Genomic DNA, 17,841 nt, shown 5'->3' with positions numbered 1-17,841 from the left:
GTTCTGTCAAATTCTTTTCCTTCGATTTTTTTGTTCTCTTATTTGTTTTGATTTAGGTATTTTCTATGCCAGTCCCTCCGCACATTAGGAATTTTTTTTTTCTTTGTAGCTGTGATTAAATTAAAATGCTTTTAACGTTTGGCTCTCGGAACAGTAATGAATGCCCCAGTAGCAACTGCACCTGAACAAATCAATCCATTATGTGGTTTTTATTGTGCTTTGAAATGTTCTTCACCCGAAAAGGATGGAATGCAGTAGAAACAGCAATAAAAACAGGACAACTAAGTTGTACGGCAAACTGACTAAGTAGGTTTAGTGCAAACAACAGTGACGAGTAGACTTGAAGTATTTAGCAAATTAAGCAAAACAGCGCTCACTTGCTAAGTAGAGTTGGCAGCGATTGCAAGACCTTTGGCCGGACAAGCGTGTCCACTGGTCAGTAACTACCAACAAATTTTCCGGACTATTAAATCTTTCCCGTTTCCTGGAATTCCCGGCAGATCATAATTAGGTCTTGGGTCATCACCTTGAACACAATACATAAACAGAAGTGACCCTCCCATTGAACATCTGTGCACCATATTGGAATGACTTAGGGATTAGCAAAACAGTGCTAATTTAATACAGAACTTATTAGCTGTAAAAAAAATTAACTCTGTAGTTAAGTAGCCAAGGGCAATCAAATTATTTACCAAACAATAATACATTTACTCAAATTTAAAATTTCAAGACCTTGTATGAAGTTGAATAGCCTTGTTTGTTATTGTGAAGGGTCGTTCGAGATGTAGCGAGAGATGGAGAGAGACCGAGAGAGACAAAGAGAGACCGAGACAGAGAGAGACAGAGATAGACGTCATCTGTTTTTTTTGCTAAATATAAATAATTTGAAATTTTAAATTTGGTTCACTGTTGACTGCAACAATAAATGTTATTTGAATATAGTAGCATAATAATTTTTAGAATAATTCATTTTGTGCATAAATTGCTTATTTGCTCATTTTCTGTAGTATTGTTGTCAATGGGGAAGCCTTTGGGATGTAATCCTGTTGTGTTATTTAGTCCCACCACCCTATATTAATGTTTCAGTTTAAGAATATGGTAAGGAAAAATTGGTGGATTTGTGGATATATCTTTTTTTTTTCGTGTGTGTATTCAAATTTACATAAATCAGTGCCAATAATGTACAATGTATCTATTTATCTACCCTGGTCATATCCCTCAAGAGGGGTGACCGACAGCAAGACAAACACATACAACAACAAAGAAAATAAAAAAACTAATGTACAATGTGATGATCCAAATTTCTGAACGTAATAGTTTCCCCCAGTGATTTTAGGATTTAGTATTGCCACACATTCGCCGCTGCCCATCATTGCCGAGATCAGGCTCATCTCTTAAGAGTAGGATTATGGTGTACATTGAAAAACAACAGCGGACAGATGATAAAGGTGCAGTATCTGAGCCAGATCAGGAGGGTTCTGCAATTGGTAAACATGGAAACGAGTACTGTCTGTTTCACCCTTACCAAAATCTGAAGAGCCGTAAAGCCGTCTCTTTTTAGTTAGCCCAGCTCAGGTTCTCTAAAAACAGCTGTAATTCTCGTCGCTATTGTATAACTGTTTAATGTAAAACTTAAGCTTTACAGAATGTTGAGTGGCTGCTGGTGTATGGATTTTATAATAATCGTCACTAAATATTTACCTCGTCTCATCTTGGTAGGGCTTGCCTAGTATTCATTTGCATTTTGAATTATTCTAAGTTTGTTTATGCATGTACAATGCACACTTAGCTTTGTTTAGGCAACTCAATTTACGGCCATATGTAAAATCAGTCTGAAATCAAGTAGAACTGGTAAATATAGAGAATGCAATTTCAGTAATGGTGGAGCGAGAGTCAGATTAGTCTTGTTTGTCACTCAGTGTCACAGAAAAAAAAAAAAAAAAAAAATATATATATATATATATATATATATATATATATATATATATATATATATATATATATATATATATATAGTATATATATATCTTTAATTTAGCTCTGTGAATGGGCCTCTTAGTTGCTACTCTGATTTTGCACCTCCATCAACTAGGCTTAAAACACACCAAAACTCTATAAAAATGACCTAAACATGTCTGTGTATTGCAGAAGCCAGATAATCCAAAAAAAGGGAGATTAGCTCATGTTCAGTCCCATCTCAACATTTCTTCATTTTCCTAATGCTAAAGGTCTTGAGTTTTTTGATGCCCTTGTGTAGGTTTCAGGTCAGTAGATGGTGTAATAAAAGTCTTTAGTCTGTAATAGTCTGTGCTATGTGCTGCTCTTTGAGACTTCTTGTGATTGAGTACTGCTGTATACAAATAAACATGTCTTGACTTGTAGACTGGAAAAGGGTTCCCATATTCAGGTAAATATACGGTTAGATTTCATATCTATTATGGCAAGGAGCTAAAGCTTATTTAAATATCTGTAACAGCACTCAGGTATTGCCTTAAATAGCTTGTCTGGAACTTATATTTTAGGTCAAATAATAATAATACGTTCTCTGGTTGATTAGTAGAAGTCAGCAAATATAGTTTGTGGTTTTTTTGCAAGTGGTTCGTGGCTTTGGCAACATCCAGTGGACATATTTAAAAGTGCAAGTCGTCGTTATGCGGCTCATTTTTCTTCTATGCATTGACTCATTTTAAAGGCCGTCTTTGTACTTTTTAATAGATTTCATGGAAATGTGAAAAAAAAACCATTTCATTTTTCTACCGTTGGAAACAATCTAGGAAAAACATTTTAAATCAAACAAAATATAATATGAATATATATATATATATTTTTTTTTAAACACAGTGGCTGGACATTTTAAACGGTAGACAATGGGAGAGTTAACGGATCAGGACTTGTTTTTTACCTACCTGAACATTTGTTTTGTGAAGCAAACACAAATTTGTCTGTTGGAGAATGTCAGCCCCTGAACATAACGAGCAGTTTGTAGGTATTCAAGTAGTGGAAGTACAAATAGCTCCATTAAGTCGTACCTGGTTTCCACTGTATGCCATATGTTGATATACGCTACCCTCTACATGTGGAAATGTTTACATATTTCTTTGATGCACTGCGATCAAAGCACAGGGAACATTTTTATGACACACAAACAAATTTGCAGTAAGGGCATCAACAAATGTGGTTTTGTAATGCTGCTGCATAGAGTACCTTAAAGAAACATTATTCTTTACAAAACAACTCGTTTGTGAGCAGCATTTTTTCGGATCTTTCCACAAATGCTCTGTAGTATTGAAGCCTGGACTTAGGCTTGGCCATTCTAACACCTTTATATTTTTAGTTTTAAACTATTCTATTGAAATTTTGCTTTGTGTTCTGTTAAAAAGTGAACCTCAAGTCTTTGCAGGGTTCCGGGTGATGTGCAGTATTATTCTTACGCCAAACATAGCTAATAATTTTGGTCTTGTCTGATCAGTTTTATTAGTCTTTCTCATGTGGCTTATGCAAACGGCAAACATGCCTTTTTTTAGTATTCTTTCAGAAAGTGCTTTCTTCTTGCGACTCTTCCAAAAGGGTCATATTTATGCAGAGTACGACTAATATTTGTCTTATACATAAATTGTCCCACCTAAGCTGTGTATGCCTGGAGACCATTCAATGTGAACATGGGCCTCTTAGTTGCTACCCTGATTAGTTTTCTCCTTGTTTGGGCTCAACATTTGTAGTGACGGCCAGGTCTTGATAGGTTTTCTGTGTTTTTTGCCCTTTCCATTTTAATATTACTGCTCACACAGTTCTTTTAAGAGATATGAAAATGTTACAAAAGCTTGTATCCTATTCCTGCTTTAACTTTTCCAGAACTTTATACTTTGGCTAAGCACTGTATTTTTCAGGACAAGCCATTTTGAAGCACAACGATCTGTGTGTAAAAAAAAATCACTACTACGATCCCAAAACTGTATGTAACATCCTACATGCCCACACTTCTTGTGTAAATATTGTATAAATTAAAACCTTTATCTTCTTTGTTTTCTTCTATCCTCACTGTTAAATGTGAGACTGGAGTGCCACGTCCAATTTTGTTGTCACAACATGTTCAACCCATTTTGTAACAATGACAATAAAGGTATATTCTATTTCTATTTTTTTAAAATTGGAGGAAAATAATATTCTAATGCATGTGTTTGCATACATTTATTAGGACCAAAAAAGCAACATCAGAGAAAAGTTTGTTCACACATCTTTGTTTTTACAAAAGACAAAATAAAAATGTAAGAAATCTCAACAATACATACAGCAATGTTCAAAAATAAATCTTTAATTTAGCTCTGTGAAGAATTTATTTTTGCAATTATGCACGGATTGAGATCCCTGAGCTGACACACAGAGTGGGACACTGATGAAATGAGAACTTCGGCCAACAAGAATGAACATAACAAAGAAACATGTTCCGGTAGTGAAGCTGGGGAGGAATGTTCTTGCAAATGTGTCATACCAAAAAAGACAAGTTAAAGACAAAACTGTTCATTACATTTGTACATTTTGAGAGGTCTTCAAGGTTCAAAACCATAAAGACTTTCTTAGACCATGTAACAGTCCCAGCTGGTTCCACACTGCACAATAACTTTTGAAGAGACATTGTGTATTATTTGGTACTTCCAGGTGGTAAAAAACAAACAGACCCTCAATCGTTAGAATAAACAATATTAATTTAAATCAGTGGTCTCAAACATGGGGCCCGAGGGCCAGTTGCAGACAGCAGGGCGATATTTTGAGAGCCTTGCCTTGATATGAAAGTCTAATACAGGGGTCTCCAACCTTTTTCAAGCTGGAAGCTACTTTTTGTTACTAATTAGCGTGAAGGGCACTAAATTGATATGCATTTCTAAAATGACTATTTTAATGTCACTACGTTATTACCAGCTTGATTCTTAGAAGTAGGGTTAAATAGTATGTCCACCACTAAAAAAATCCTTTTACTAGAAAATCACATTGGTATCAGCACTGCTGAGCTTTTCTACACAACAGGTGCACAGGCTTCTAAGGGGGCACCATAGTACTGCAGGCATCAAGTTTGATATGGAAGCTCAGTTACGGAGGAAATAGCTGTTGTGATCAACTGAAGCTTAAAGAACCGTGGATGCAAATAACAATGGGCTTCTACCATTAAGACAATTGTATTAAACATGTTTTATCTAACCATGGTTATGAAATACAATTTGTCTATATTTGCTTAATAATGCGTCACAGAAGTTATTTTGCAAGAGGCCATATTCAAAACTGTTTGTTTTCAGAAAATTAAAGGGTAAAGACATACATTTAAATCTAAATTATAATTCAATTTTCTGATTTACATTGCGTTCAACTTGCAGCAACTGTTTTTCTTTAATAAATGATTTATTGTGTTTAAAATATAACACAAGGCTAAAAAACTAATGTAAGTTCATTAACAGGTGTTTTACATAGTTTTTTGTGTTTATCTCGGCTTTAAGGTGAAACATGCGGCAACATTTTACTACTTTCGGGTTTCTTGTGTCACGTCCGGTTCCGCCATCTTAGTGTACACAAAGACTCAAACAATAGCTTACTACACTGTTGCATGTCCACTCCATCTCCATCTATGTCAAGAGATTAAGTAAATACATATTGTAATAGTTCAGACATATGTTATGTTTATGCACTTTATTTTCGCAAACTTATTGGAACATGGTCTTAATGCAATGTATTTTACTGTTGCAGTTTTCACCGTTAAGGGAAGGAAATTGAAGTCGCAATAACAGTATATTGTGGTCACGGCCTTTTATTGGTGGTTTAGCCCTCTGTCATATAAATTACACTACGAACATATATATACTATTTTAGTTGATTGATTGATTTTCTTATTGATTCATAATATTTCTTTTTTTCATTCTTAAAACAACAAAATAGAAAAATGGTTTTAAAAGATGTTTGAGAACAGTGGTATCTTTTTTTGTCAGAGCTTTTCTCATGGGGCGGCAGTAGCTCAGGAGGTAGAGCGATCGTTTTAGGATTAAGGGATCCCAGTTCGAATCCCGGCTTGTCCGTGTTACATGCCGAAGTGTCCTTGGGTAAGACACTGAACCCCCAATACCCCCAATAAGCAGGTTAGCGCCTTACATGGCTGCACAGATCACGGCCGCTATTGGGAAATGTGAAGCACAATGTAAAGCGCTTTGGGAAGTCATTGACTTGAAAAGCGCTATATAAATGCAGATCATTTCAGATCATTTCATTTCATTTCATTTCATTTCATTTCATGGAAACCCAACCTCAGCAAGACTCAAGCGCAATTGAGTTTGAGACCCCTGATTTAAATAATGGAAAAAAATACATGAAAACAAATACATGCATTTTTCCAAATACTCATAGGTAAAAAAAGTGTTTATTTTACATAACATGAGGCCAATGTAGAGGGATCTGACATGATTGTCTGCCATCTTTTGACTAAAAGTACCCCCAAGACCTTATGAAAGGCTGGTGAGGAAAATGAGAAGATAAATGGTGCTGTTTAGTAATTTTTGGGCTTTGTAGTTTGTATTCTTCCTTGTGCATTAAAGCAGTCGGTTAGGTTGCACTAAATAATACAGTGTTTCTTTAAAGCAATGGCCACTTTACACTGCATGTTACCGGCTCAGGGATAAATTTTCACTACTGAAAATCGACCGAAAAACGTATTTGCAGTTTGATGTATTACTGCTTTCACATTGGACCGATTGCATGAAAGCATTTACTGAAAATTCTTGACTACAGAGAGCAACTGATTTAAAGTCGCATGGGCAAATTTTAGAAACCGAACTTTTTTTTAAAACAAACGACACCATAGTTTAAGCCACAGCCTCAAACAGCCATGTAAATGAACTCATTCACGTCCATTTTTTACATAAAAAAAAAATAAAATGTCAGCAGGAAAAGGTCTATTACAGAACAATAAGACGTGTTGCCAGGATAAAGAACTTGTTTGCCGACTCTGTCACCGGTTGTCAATTTCAATCAACAAACAAAGTGGCCCATAATAAATAAATTGGCATTAACAAATACGCACAAGTGCGACAAAAACATTCTCAAAACGAAACTCAATGTACTTTACAGACTAAAATTCAGAAGCTGATTTGATTCTTTTTATGTAGTCGCATGAGCATTCACATGATCTTAGCCCTATAAGCTACTAATACATAAAAAAAAAAAGAATTAAATCGTGCCTCTGATTTTTACAGTGCAGTACAGTACATTTCATTTTTGATTTGTGACTGTTTAGTTTTTTGTCACACTTGTGCGTATATGCTAATGCTATTTTAAATAATATTAATCGCTACATAGCACGGTGGCGCAGTGGTTAGCACGTGTGCGGCACAGTTCTGAGGTCATGGGTTCAAATCCAGCTACCAGACTTCCTGTGCGGAGTTTTTATGTTCTCCCGTGCTTGCGTGGGTTTCCTCCGGGGACTCCCACATTCCACATTTCTCCCACATTCCAAAAACATGCATTTCAGGTGAATTGGCCGGTCCAAATTGTCCCTAGGAGTGAATGAGCGAGTGAGTTGTCTGTCTCTGTGTACCCTGCGACTGTCTGGCAACCAGTTCAGGGTGTCCCCTGCCCACTGCCCGAAGATGACTGGGATGGGCTCTAGCACCCCCGCAACCCTACTGAGGATAAGCGGTGCAGATAATGAATGGATGGATGATTGCTACATTACTTGAGATCGAAAGCTGCGCACAGAGTCTGCAAACGGCACAATGTGTTACTGTTCTCTACTAGACATTTACCCGCTGATTCTGCCCAAATCACAATTTTACTACATAGGGACAGTGGGAATCTCGTTCAACCATTAGATAAGGAGTCATTTGGCGACTGAATGGTGTCACAGTTGACATTTACCTGCGCCTCATTGATTATATTCACTTTTACTTTTAGAGCACTCGGCAGAAAACATATTGTGTAATCAACCGCCGCAAGCCCTCACGATGCTTGTTTTAATTAAACATTTGGATTCCATTGGCCCACACAAACTAAGCGCCTACCGGGGCGACCAGAAGTCACCTTGGAGACTTTCCACCTCGTAAACCCCACTGAAAAAAAACAAATAGGCAGCATCGTTTTGTAACCTGCAGTATTTAAAATGTAGAAAATAAGTAGCAGCTTGTAGCCTGGAACTCTAAGGGACCGCAACTGATTTTTAAAATGAGCAAACCCAAATCTTTACGTTTTATTTTTCACTTAATTCATACGGAAAAGACAACAAACGGATGTTATGTCCACACAATGTACACGACAACAAAAGCCTTACACCAAGATTGTTAGAATAAAAGAGCACATTGAGGCAAACTGAAACTTTTATCTTTGCCCCACTACATTTTTTTCAAGGTGTTGGAAACACACAGGTATATATTAAAATTCCTTTTTTACAAAAACACATCAAATTAGGTCAATGTATCGACTCGGATGGAAATGTCTCTTCAGTCATTAAAATTTGTAAAAGAAAAGTCAACATGACTTATGGATAGCTTGTTCATTTGGTTCAAACTGCTCCACTCGTTGACACATTAAATAAAAGCTTGTGACACGTATGGGAAATGGAGTCAGCCGGACTCCCATACATTGTTTACACCTTCCATAGGAAGCTCATTTATTTTTCCATTTCCACTAAGACGTCATTCCCTTAGCTGTGCAGACATGACACTTGGAACTGTAGAAGGGGGGGACGTCTTTGCGATTTTATCGGAAGGCATAATAAATATCACAGGTCTATGGATTTTTTTCCCAATGCCAAATATGTCAACTATAATTGGCAACAGATTTATTTTCTTTAATCTGCGACTTCTGTTTTGCCCCAAAGTAAATAAATTAATTCCCTTTTCAAGTCTCAAATATCACAGTTAGTATAATTCTTCATTAAGAAACTTTTCAAATATAATCCTTTGTGTTATGGCATTTTGGGTGGCTTTTAAAAAAAAAAAAACATACTTTAAGTACCGTATTTTTTAGGCACACCTAAAAACACCAATTAGGCCAGAAAATTGCCTCAGATTACATCTGATAAGATAGGAAATGCATACAGTAGTTAAACGTATGCTTTACCATAAGTCGTCCCAGACTATTAGTGGCATTTTTTGCATGTTGCATGAGCAGAAGATAGAGGTGTAGTAGGCAATTTTCGACATGGAATAAACTGATGTTCGTAACCTAGGATAAAATTTTTTTCTCCTTTTTGGCTTGCTATTGTTTTATCTTTCATATGTTTCATCATGCAGAATTCAAGAGAAAAAAAAATAATTTTGTTTTTATTTATTGCACGTGATTGTAAGGCGGACAGTCTAGACAGTATTTTGTTAAATATTAGTTATTTATAAGGCGCATCTGACGATAAGATTCATGTAATAAAACAAATCTAAGAGTGGTTGCAAAAAAAAAATCTGAAAATTTAAAAATATATTTCACAGAACACAAACTAACAATGTAAACCGGTTTTGGAACTAAAATAAATTCATTTATAGGCAACAGGGTTCGTACAACTTTTTCAATGACCAAATTCAATACTAAAGGACTTTCAAAGCCAAATTTACAATTTCTATAGTACCATTAAAAGAAGAAATCCAACACAAATCATAGCCCTATTGTTTGAGGACACCGAGTATTGCCTGCAGTGGACAGAACCAGAAAATTGATAAACCCTAAGTCAATATAAAACCAGCAGCTATCATTCATTGAATGGGGTTTAGAAAATAAAACTGAGTTTCAATAGTATTTGCTGACGTCGGTGGTTCATGTTGCACCGAACTTTCTTGTTCTTTTTCTTACTGACAGTACTCGATGATGTCAAAGTATTGAGAAAGGAACGTCAATTCACCTAAAGTTTAACTTATATGTGAACTAAGCCATGTCAGCGTCATTTTTAAGCAGACTTATTTTTATTTTCTTCAGTAAACACATGGTCTATCGAGTTAGACTGCCAAAGAAACATGGCAGCAATTTCAAGCATTTGCCAACAATTCACCCAAAATTCGAGCACTTTTCAAACCTTGAAAACAAAACATTTAATCCAACCATTTCCAAGGATTTCAAGCACCCGTACAAACTATGCATCAATTATAATCTGGTCTATAAGGCGCACCTGATTATAGGGCGCATTAATAAAATTCTGGCAAATATGTTTTTTTTTGGGAAGATAGCTATTTGTGGACAAATAAACTTTGTCTGTAAGTATCCAATGTTATAAAGAATCCTAACGCGCCTGAAAAAAGATTATATTTTTTAATACTTAGATCATATCGTAAAGACAGACAACCTAGGCAAAAAACAGCGACTTTTAGTCTTCAAAATACGGTACCTTCGTCTCACTCGTTCAAAATCCTTGCCAGTGTTTGAGGATGCAACAAACGTCTCACCTTATCTCAAAGTGCTCTCGAAAAAAGGTAGCTGCTATCACATCAAACTTTCCAAAATATTAACAAACTATTGAAGGTACTGAAGCACCATCATGAATGCTCTATTTTCACAAACATCCTCCCTGAGTCAACAAAACCAGGATTTGTTGTCATCTCTAAGGGTTGGTGGTCTTTAGGCCTTGCTTCTCCATGATGTTCCACAGCTTCTGTAGGTTGGACTGGGTGATGGCGTCGTTGGGCTTAAGATGCAGGGCTCGGAGGTAATTGGATTCGGCCTTTTGCAGTTTCCCGTTAAGGTGTAGGATGGCTCCAAAGTTCATCAAGGCTGCGGGATACTGAGAAGGGAATATAAGGAGAGAGTCATAGTTTCCCTCCATACCTTCATTCACTAAACATTTTGTTTTTGTAAACTATTACCGTATTTTCCAGGCTATGAAGCACAATTAAAAAAACAAAAAACAAAAACAGAATCGGCCAGAAATTTGAACGTCCGTCTTATACCCCGGTGCGCCTTATATACTGCAAAATTCAGTGGATAATATTGGAAATGCATACAGTTAATAAAGGCATGCATTACTAAACAAGGTTTTAGGTATACTCGCGCACTGCTGACACAAATTGCTGTACGTTGAAGTTGATGGGATTTCAAACTCCAGTCGTGGCTGTGAGGGTGACCACACTTTACCATGAGACCAACAGTGTTACAGATGACATAAGAAAAGACACTGGTTCGCCTATTGCATTTTGTTTTGAATTCTAATAGGTTAAACAGTATCTCCACTCCTTCACCTGTGTGTAAATAACATTGCAAAAGACAGAAACAGAACACAGAAAGTGTTTCATACTAAACAAGCTCTTTAATGATCAGATGCATATTAAACAGCAACATTATTGACCCACAGGTGCAGAAGTGGAGAGACTGTTTAACCTATCAAAATGCAGAACAGAATGTACTCTGGAAATCAGTGTTTCTGGCACTGTGAGTAAAAATAGTGTGATAATGAGATAAGCTCTCATGCCAATTCATAAGTCATAAGTCAAGTCTAGTGGAAATGAGTCGGCGCCCTCACTGCTGCAACACTTACCAATTGTTCAATTTTTGCACTAATATTTACCATCTGTGTATTTATCAACAGCCCAATAGTGCTACAAAAATAAACACGGCAACTCTTATTAGTCTCAATTTCATGTGCCTTATAGTCCGGGGCACCTTATGTTTGAAAAATATATGGCATAACACGTTTTCTGCCCAGTGTGTCTAATAGTGTGGAAACTACACACAGTATGGTAGTTGCAAAGAAGAACATTTTGACTACTTAACTCAATGCTTCGCTGATCCAAGCTTGGAACATATGTTTTTAGGCAATTCCTCCCATTGCTAATTCCCAGCAAACAACTTCAGAGACGCTACCTTGGGTAAGGTCTGGGGCCACTCAAGGACATTCCCATATTTCTATACTGGTCCCCAAGGAACTCTGTTCTTTTCTCGACACTGCTTAGTATAACTTTTGTGTAGCAAATTCAACCTTTGCATCTGTCTATAGGTCTGCATTTCACTTAAACAGCTTTTGGTTAAGGGTCTATCATGACACTACATAAATAGACTTTGACAAAAGAAGACCATTGCAGTAATCCCTCACTGTATTTACTTTTCGTAGATTCCATACTTTTTCAGATTTTTATCGTCTGTTGCATTCTGCATTCTGATTAGCTAAACAATAGCCCTGCTCCTACACTGCGTGTGTCTGGCTGTGCCTCAATAACCCCGCAAATATTTTTAAATTTAAAGTTTCATTAAAAGCCATCATGTCAATAAAGATGCTGCCTCTTACCCATCAAAGTTGGAATAAAGTACAGTACTTTTATTTGTGTAATAAATGCTTGAGCCTGTATATAAGGTTTGTTCTTTGGTTTCACTGTACAATAGAGTGTTAAATAAATAAAGAATAAAAGTTTCTACTTCGCAGACTTTGACTATCGTGGGTCCGAATTTGGAACGCAACCCCGCAAAAAACAACCTATTTCTGTACGCGAGTTAAAGTAGATCAGGGATGCCCAATCAGAGGCATGAGGGGCATTAACGGCCCATTGTCAATTTTCTATTGGCCTAGACTGTAGGCCATGCTGTAAGGCCCTATAGCACAAATAATATTCAGTTCAACAAAGTTAAAGACAATCTAAGCATAAACCGCTTACTTATTTTAGAGCCAGTATTTTATTTCAAAAAACAGATTTTAGGAAGGTTTTGATTTGGGGTTAGGTGTTTAGGGCCTGAATGTGTTTGCTCCAGGTACTCTGGTTTCCTGGGACATTCAAAAAACAAACATGCATGGCAGTTTTTTTTTTTTAATCCGAAATGCTTTGAATAAAAGCCTCTGTGTGCAATGGGATTGGTCCACAACCAGTCCAGGGTGTCCTCCGCCATTGCCCAGAGTCAGGTGGGATGAGCTCGAGCCCCCTATTGAGAAAACGTGTTCGGACAGTGAATGAATGTTTTGAGGGCAAATTGTCGTTGTTACTATATATAGTAATCCCTTTGTGTATCGAAGTTTACGCATCACAGTTTCGCTACTAGGCAGATTTCCATTGTACTTTGCAATCTGATTGTCTAGACAGAGGAAAGATGCTTTCTATAGCCAACAAACTGTACCGCTCCACGCGCTTAACTTGCTCTGGAAAAAAAAAAAAAAAAAAGTGAAAATTAAAAAAAATAAACGGTTTCTATAGGACAGACCCGTAAGGTAAATGTAGTTTTTCATATTGTACAAATGATTGCAGCAAAGTATAATGTAAGGTAAAGTGGATCGAGTACTTAATCCATACAGTTTTATATAAAACAGCAAGATTATTTTTAAAATTATGATTTTACAGTCCAGATGTTTTTTGTTAAAAAAAAATAAAACAAAAACCTTGCATAAAGTAGTAACTGGGCCAACAACATTAAGGAATGAACTGGGGCCAACTTTGCCACGACTCAAGAACAGGCCAGGAACTGTCAACAGTGGAGAAGGTTGTCCAGAATTGTGTCCTCATTGGTGCCCCGATGACCAATGCGGTTAAGGGATTCGGGAACCGTGAACTTTTATTTGTTAAACACATATTGTAGTCTGGAAATTGCATTTGTTCTTGAGTAATGAATAATTAAATAAAGAAATAAATAAAGGTTTCTACTTTGTGGGTTTTGACGATTGCGGGACGATTTTGGTACACAACTCCCTTGAAAAATAAGAGATTACTATGTTATCTCTTTACTCATAGTCTACATCGACTGCATTCAGCCTCCTGAAATTCACACCTCCTGTAATTCACACTATATTCCCCCAAAATAAAATACTGTTAAAACTTTGTGTCGTTGTCATGGAAGCAATGAATAAGTGAAGCAGTCAGTAAAAAATATACCACATAGAGATTTTCTTTCTCTCAAAGATAACACAAAATATCAAATCACACATCAAGTCCCGAGATCTCTCCTTAACTCACAGGTAAAACCTTTCAGCTAAGCTCAGCTAAAAGTCTTCCACACTCATATGGTTCAGGTGTCTTTGATTTATGTCCAAACGGCTGTATTTTCCTCTTGCCTGGTAGTGGCGCATATAGGAGTTCGCAAAAATCCCTCTTCAAGCCCCCCTTCATTTCCTGCAAATCTGCAACCTCTCGGCCTACCAAACCTCCCCCCGAAGCTGTCGTATGGCGGCAAAGGCAGAGCCATATGTGCAACATATTAGCTTCCTCATCGACTTGTCTACTGAGTACTAAATTCAGTTGGGGAATTGTTGGCTCAATTCACAAAGGTAGATATTAAAGTAAAGAATCTCGTGATGAGATTGAGCTTTTCAAAGGGGAGAGGAAGAGCTACGTAAAGCCAGCATCCGCTAGGACTTAACTTGCAAAGCCGAGGGAATGGCAAGGATTTAAATGGAGCGGATTGCCCTCTGCAACCCGTGAGACATTCGTTCTTAATCAGAAACAACGTCACATTTCTTGGGATCCGAGAAACAAGAGAAAAAAAGATACTGAGATTTTTTTTTTAATATTCTGCAATCGTTTTTCTCAAATTGGGAGAGCTGGTGCCAGACATTTTTATTTATTTTTGAAGACCTACAGAAAACTTATGTCCTATGCCTAGAAAGCTAAAAACTATCAAAAGAAAGCTTCAACTCTTATCTTACATTAAAAAAAAGGTATGTTTCTAGCTTTTTTAAGGGTTATTGTTCTATCTTCTTTATTCATTATCCATTATCCGTATTCGGTCAGTTCATAATACACTACAAAGCATAAGAACCAGGACTCTTGCTCTCAGTCAAAAGGCCAAGTTAAGGTCCTAGCCTTAAAGCCTTGCTGCGATCATGGCATCATTTCCTGTGGCGTGCGTTGAGCAAGTACAGCCTGGTGGCTCCTTTCCCCTCGACACATGCCCACACTGTCCAAGACTTACGGCCCGCAGATTGAGAGAAAATGATACCGGTGGTTATCATTTGATGCAGACTTGCAAAGTCCAGGTACCCGTTGAAAGTAATCCGAGGAAAAAAAGAGTGTATATTTCCAAAGGTAAAAGTGGGAAAATATATATATCCATCTTTGTCTGCCGTGTCCACAAACACTCACCTTTACCGGTCCCCACTTCCCATAATCCCCTGCGTCTGTTACGCCCCTTCTTTTTAATTGGTCAGTGCAAGACAGAATAAGTGTCCAAAGTAAATACAAATAAATGCATTACAAAAATATACAGTTGCAAATACATATTATACATGGTTACACATATTTACAAAGAAAGACGGTACACCAAGAGAGTTTTCAAAGCTTTAAAAATAATAATATAACTTTCATCCCAAACCGTGCCTGTGAAAGGTACCACCACGCTACTCATAACACGCTCCCAGCACTCAAAGTGTAGCTGTTAAAAAAAGCCGTACCGATAATGAATAATGAAAAATGAAGATAGATAAACAACCCTTAAACCCCCCCCCCCCCCCCCCCCCCCCCCCAACAACCCGAAAAGTCAAGCAATGACCCGTTTTTGGATGGGCTCATATTTGCGGAAGCTAAAGCTTGTACCAGACAATCGTTTGATTCCAGTTTCGTTTAACTTGCCACCAACACATCTCTTTATTCGGGATTTTTTGAAGAAGTTTGATTTGGAAACACAAGAATGTCACACTTTACAAAACCACAGGGCCCTTATTGCTATTGTGCAAGAGCGAGCTACAGTAAGCCCTGTGCGGGGGCTTGCGTTTGGCGAATCCACAACGGTTTGGAGCAACGTCAATCATCCTGCCCTCCCAAACAGACTACGAGACTTGTCATGGATGGTGGCTCATGAATTTCTCCCAGTCAGAGCTGTAATGCACCACCGAGGAATGTCAGCGACTTCGACGTGCCCTCGACCTGGCTGTGGCGCCCAGGAGTCGGTGAGGCACCTTTTTTGTGAGTGCAGCGCTGCCCAAGTCTTGTGGACAATGGCCGAACAACTAGGAAAGTTCCCGGACTTGCCAGCAGGAGAGGTCCCTGATGCACAGTACGTGCTTTACGGGGTGAGTCGGTCGAGGAGGCCTCGGAACGACTTTGCCAGGGACTGGCTCACTCTCGCCGCCATCAAGGACGCCATCTGGACCTCCAGAAACCTGCTGGTATGGAGGTGCAGGTAGATCCCCCCCGTGGCTGTGCTCCAAATGGCTGCAGATACCATACAATCTGCGAGCGGCGGGCCTAGGACGCAGCCATAAAGAAGACTCGTCTGCACCCACCCGGAGGGGGGAGCCGGAGCTACACTGTGGGAGTTCCGGCAGCAACGGCCTGGGTTGTGGAACCCAGAAGGGAGAGGACCCACGCAGAAGGGAAAGGACCCACACAGAGGACTGGACGAATGCTGCTTGGGAGGGTGGGATGGCAGAGCTATGCCCTTGCACAATAGTATTGCCTTTTACACGCTGGTTAACTACTGTTAAAAGAAAATAACTCTGAAATTGTTTAATTGATGTTGAAAATGTCAGGAAAAAATGTTAAAACGTCATATCGTCACGTCATATTGTCAAATATAAAAAAATTGTGAATATGCTTGATGGCTGTGTTTTGCTGCTGTTGGTGTCGGTGGATTTGTTCAGACCGAGGACAATCGACTTTGGCCTGGACGGATCTATTGACACTAACAAAGATGTTATATAATGAAATTGTGAATATGTTTGATTTTCGAGAAGGTTTGTTCAAACCTCACTTTGTGTTTGCTGTTAAAAACGTAATATTGGAATATAATATTGTGAATGTGCTTAATTGCTGTTGAGATTGTCATGATTGTTTTCTGTTTTTAGTGTCAATAAATTTGTTCAAACCAAAAAAAGAGTCCCGACTCCTGATCTTTGATTTTTGCATCTCGGAGATGGATTAAGAGCTTGCTCTGTCCACTCCACGCATCGGCCCGGTATTGCAGTACCTCCGGGAACGGTGCATTCGCAATGATCGCAGCAAGGCTTTAGGGCTAGGACCTTAGCTTGGCCTTTTGGCTGAGAGTAAGTGTCCCGGCTCCTAGGCTTTGTAGCGTATTATGAACTGACCGATAACGGATAATGGATAATGAATAACGAAGATAGAACAATAACCCTTAAAAACCCCCAATTTAAGAGTCCCGACTCCTAGGAGCTTGCCCTGTCCGCTCCACGCATCAGCCCGGTATTGCAGTACCTCCGGGAACGGTGCATTCGCAATGATCGCAGCAAGGCTTTAGGGCTAGGACCTTAGCTTGGCCTTTTGGCTGAGAGTAAGTGTCCCGGCTCCTAGGCTTTGTAGCGTATTATGAACTGACCGATAACGGATAATGGATAATGAATAACGAAGATAGAACAATAACCCTTAAAAACCCCCAATTTAAGAGTCCCGACTCCTAGGAGCTTGCCCTGTCCGCTCCACGCATCAGCCCGGTATTGCAGTACCTCCGGGAACGGTGCATTCGCAATGATCGCAGCAAGGCTTTAGGGCTAGGACCTTAGCTTGGCCTTTTGGCTGAGAGTAAGTGTCCCGGCTCCTAGGCTTTGTAGCGTATTATGAACTGACCGATAACGGATAATGGATAATGAATAACGAAGATAGAACAATAACCCTTAAAAACCCCCAATTTAAGAGTCCCGACTCCTAGGAGCTTGCCCTGTCCGCTCCACGCATCAGCCCGGTATTGCAGTACCTCCGGGAACGGTGCATTCGCAATGATCGCAGCAAGGCTTTAGGGCTAGGACCTTAGCTTGGCCTTTTGGCTAAGAGTAGTGTCCCGGCTCCTAGGCTTTGTAGCGTATTATGAACTGACCGATAACGGATAATGGATAATGAATAACGAAGATAGAACAATAACCCTTAAACCCCCCCCCCCCCCCCCCGCCCCCCCCCTCACGGTAAACCGTCCTCGTCTTTCTCCTCATGATTGTCTCCATCAAGGGCGTCTTCCTCATATATGAAACAG

At 38.7% G+C, this 17,841-nt stretch overlaps 1 protein-coding gene and 1 pseudogene across 2 annotated transcripts in view; one reads left to right on the top strand and one right to left on the bottom strand.

Moving 5' to 3' along the window:
- Positions 1 to 4,173: 4,173 nt before the first annotated feature.
- Positions 4,174 to 17,841, bottom strand: part of tmtc2b (transmembrane O-mannosyltransferase targeting cadherins 2b) — a 178,974-nt gene continuing 165,306 nt past the window's right edge. Inside the window, exon 12 of one of the 2 annotated variants that reach the window (XM_088341036.1) lies at positions 4,174 to 10,732. In XM_088341036.1, the coding sequence (XP_088197162.1) occupies positions 10,553 to 10,732 (180 nt within the window). In that variant the 3' untranslated portion in view covers positions 4,174 to 10,552. Of the gene's footprint in view, positions 10,733 to 12,690; positions 12,856 to 17,841 lie in introns of those variants that run through there. The other variant, XM_088341037.1, reaches the window with a different exon arrangement.
- Positions 16,685 to 16,846, top strand: LOC148363372 (U2 spliceosomal RNA; annotated as a pseudogene).

Source organism: Urocampus carinirostris, chromosome 7 (assembly GCF_059441175.1).
Source record: "Urocampus carinirostris isolate Australia breed hairy pipefish chromosome 7, RoL_Ucar_1.0, whole genome shotgun sequence".
Classification (NCBI taxonomy): Eukaryota; Metazoa; Chordata; class Actinopteri; order Syngnathiformes; family Syngnathidae; genus Urocampus; species Urocampus carinirostris.
The sequence above is the reverse complement of the archived record's forward strand: the minus strand, read 5'-3'. Positions and strand labels throughout refer to the sequence as shown.